Raw genomic sequence first — 2,240 nt, forward strand, 5'->3', positions numbered from 1 at the left:
TTCTCTTGCTAGTTTCATTCAAGAACTTCTAAGAAGAAAACCTACTTTGTTCCATCAAGCTAAAATAAGAACCACTACAAAGCAATGCCCCTATTCCTAGTTCTCATAATCCATCTAGAAAGATATTGTGATTAAGACTACCAAGAATTTGGAGAAGGTTAAGGACACACACAGGCCATATTTCTCCGGTCTCTGCCCCAGTGAATGTTTTTAGCCAGTGCAATCTCAGGCCAAACTCCAGCTGGAATGAGACAGAAGCTAGTCTAAATACTGAGGATTTCCTTCAACTGCTGGTCACAGCCTGTTTTATCACCTGACCAAGAAAAAGAAAATTAGGCAGTGGTTTATAACTCAACAATTTATGGGAGGAACTCAGTACAAATTAAATGAATGAGAATTGCTGATTTCCAAGTTCAATGGCTAGAGTAGAAGCAGCCATGATCCTGCTTGCTACAGAATGGCCCCATGAAATCTGAGGGAGAGTTCAGCATACCTCTCTCATACTTCTGCTTGATTTAACGAATAAAATGTTTATACATCACCTTTCTCCATGGCTCAAAGTGGCTCACAATACATGATTAAAAGCATCTAAGTGACAATAAAACTCCAATTACAGATGTTTGCTATTATGCTGTTGCTGTTCACCGCCCTGAGCCCTTCAGAGGAGGGCGGTATACAAATCAAATAATACGGTACGATTGGTCTGCAGCTTAACAAAAACCCTTCAAATAGCTCCGTCAGCATGACAACAAATTATTGTAAACTGCTTTCAGCACCACTATGACGGAAATATGGTACACAAAAAAACTATCAACTGAATATTTACATCTGCAGAATTTAGGCGCCTGGCTGAGACCACCCTCTTTACCTGGGCAAACAGGTGACCCCTTTCGTGTGGGATCTCCACCCCTTAAACTCCCTTTTATCTTTGGTACTTGCTCTTTCCTGTACCAGCTCTTCCCTGGTTTCAGCCCCAGCCCAAACTCTGAAGAAGACATAAGAGAAAGGTGGCAATCCACTCCAAACTGCCTAGATACATACAGAATCAGTTGCAACTGAGAATACAGTGCTTTTTAAAACTGCAAACCTCAATAAGTCCAGCGACCACTTCCTGAAACACAGAGGTACTGTAACTTCTCCACATGCCGCCTCTTTCACATCTAGACAATATTCACGCTTCTTCAGTCGATGTATCAGCGCCAGTTTTAAAAATGCAGAAGCAATCAAGACGTCTAGCAAGTCATGCCACCGCTCTCGTTTGCATTTATGGTGCAACAGAAATCACTGAATAAGGGTTCAGGGAAGCATAAAAACTGTTCCAGCAGCAACTACCACATCCACGCGGTGCGTTAATTTGAACCTGGGCGGCCAATGCCATCTCCTGTCCAAGGAGGATACAGTAGTGGTGGATAACCACAAAGGTTTCCAAACAAGTTTTCTTATGTAAATATAGACCTTCCTCACACCTCCAGGCTACCAGAGCAGATGTAAGGTTCCCAGGCATGCCCAAATTCAGAACTCCACTACAACCGCATTTACTCAGCGAACTGCATTTTAAAAAATCAGGACAATTTTTAAAAAAGTCTATAAAAACATATCATGGACTTCTATGGTACTTCTTTCCAACGCAACTACCCCGTCCTACTCCCGCTTCCATATTAAATAAAGGGAGGAAACCGCATTACCTCTGTGGATACAACAGGCGAAAACGACCATGGAACCGGTGGAGAACGAAGCCTATCAACACAAAAACACGCGCACTGCAGCCGCTTAATAGGGGCAGCCCGCGCTATCTCATTGGCTTAGAGTGTGTCAAGGCTTATTTTCCTGCCCCAATCAGAAGCGAACACCTCCCAAAGCGCTGCGATCATCCTGCGAGGGTTTTCCCCCCTTTTGGACTGTAACCCTCTGGGAGGCCAGTCTGCTGCGGTGTGATGATGCAAGACTCCTTTTGCCGCGCTTCACCAGAGAAGGCTTTCCTTGCAAGGCTTTCCCTGCAAATCACGTGATCTATACGAAGGCAAAGTTTCATTTCTTTTGCTCCCAACTGTCTTGTGGCTCGGGGCCAGCAGCCGCCCGGTTGCGATACCGGTGCAAGCGGAATCAAATCCAGTTGTCCTTCTCTTGAAGCTAGCCCTGGAGGCTCCCCGCTGCGTGACTGGATTAGAAGTAGCGTTTAGAAACCAGGGAAATGAACTATATGGGCCGGGAGGAGGGGAAATAAGGCTGCCGTCTCATAA

General features: G+C 45.0%; 1 protein-coding gene across 4 annotated transcripts in view; it reads right to left on the reverse strand.

The window, feature by feature from the left end:
- The window catches only part of IRF7 (interferon regulatory factor 7), a 27,184-nt gene extending 25,270 nt beyond the window's left edge, over positions 1 to 1,914 (reverse strand). For all 4 annotated transcript variants that reach the window (XM_048487111.1, XM_048487110.1, XM_048487112.1 and 1 more), the window contains exon 1: positions 1,686 to 1,914. In XM_048487111.1, coding sequence (XP_048343068.1) covers positions 1,686 to 1,716 — 31 coding nt within the window. In that variant the 5' untranslated portion in view covers positions 1,717 to 1,914. The remainder of the gene's footprint in view (positions 1 to 1,685) is intronic.
- Positions 1,915 to 2,240: the final 326 nt, after the last annotated feature.

This window comes from Sphaerodactylus townsendi, linkage group LG02, assembly GCF_021028975.2.
Source record: "Sphaerodactylus townsendi isolate TG3544 linkage group LG02, MPM_Stown_v2.3, whole genome shotgun sequence".
Lineage (NCBI taxonomy): Eukaryota > Metazoa > Chordata > Lepidosauria > Squamata > Sphaerodactylidae > Sphaerodactylus > Sphaerodactylus townsendi.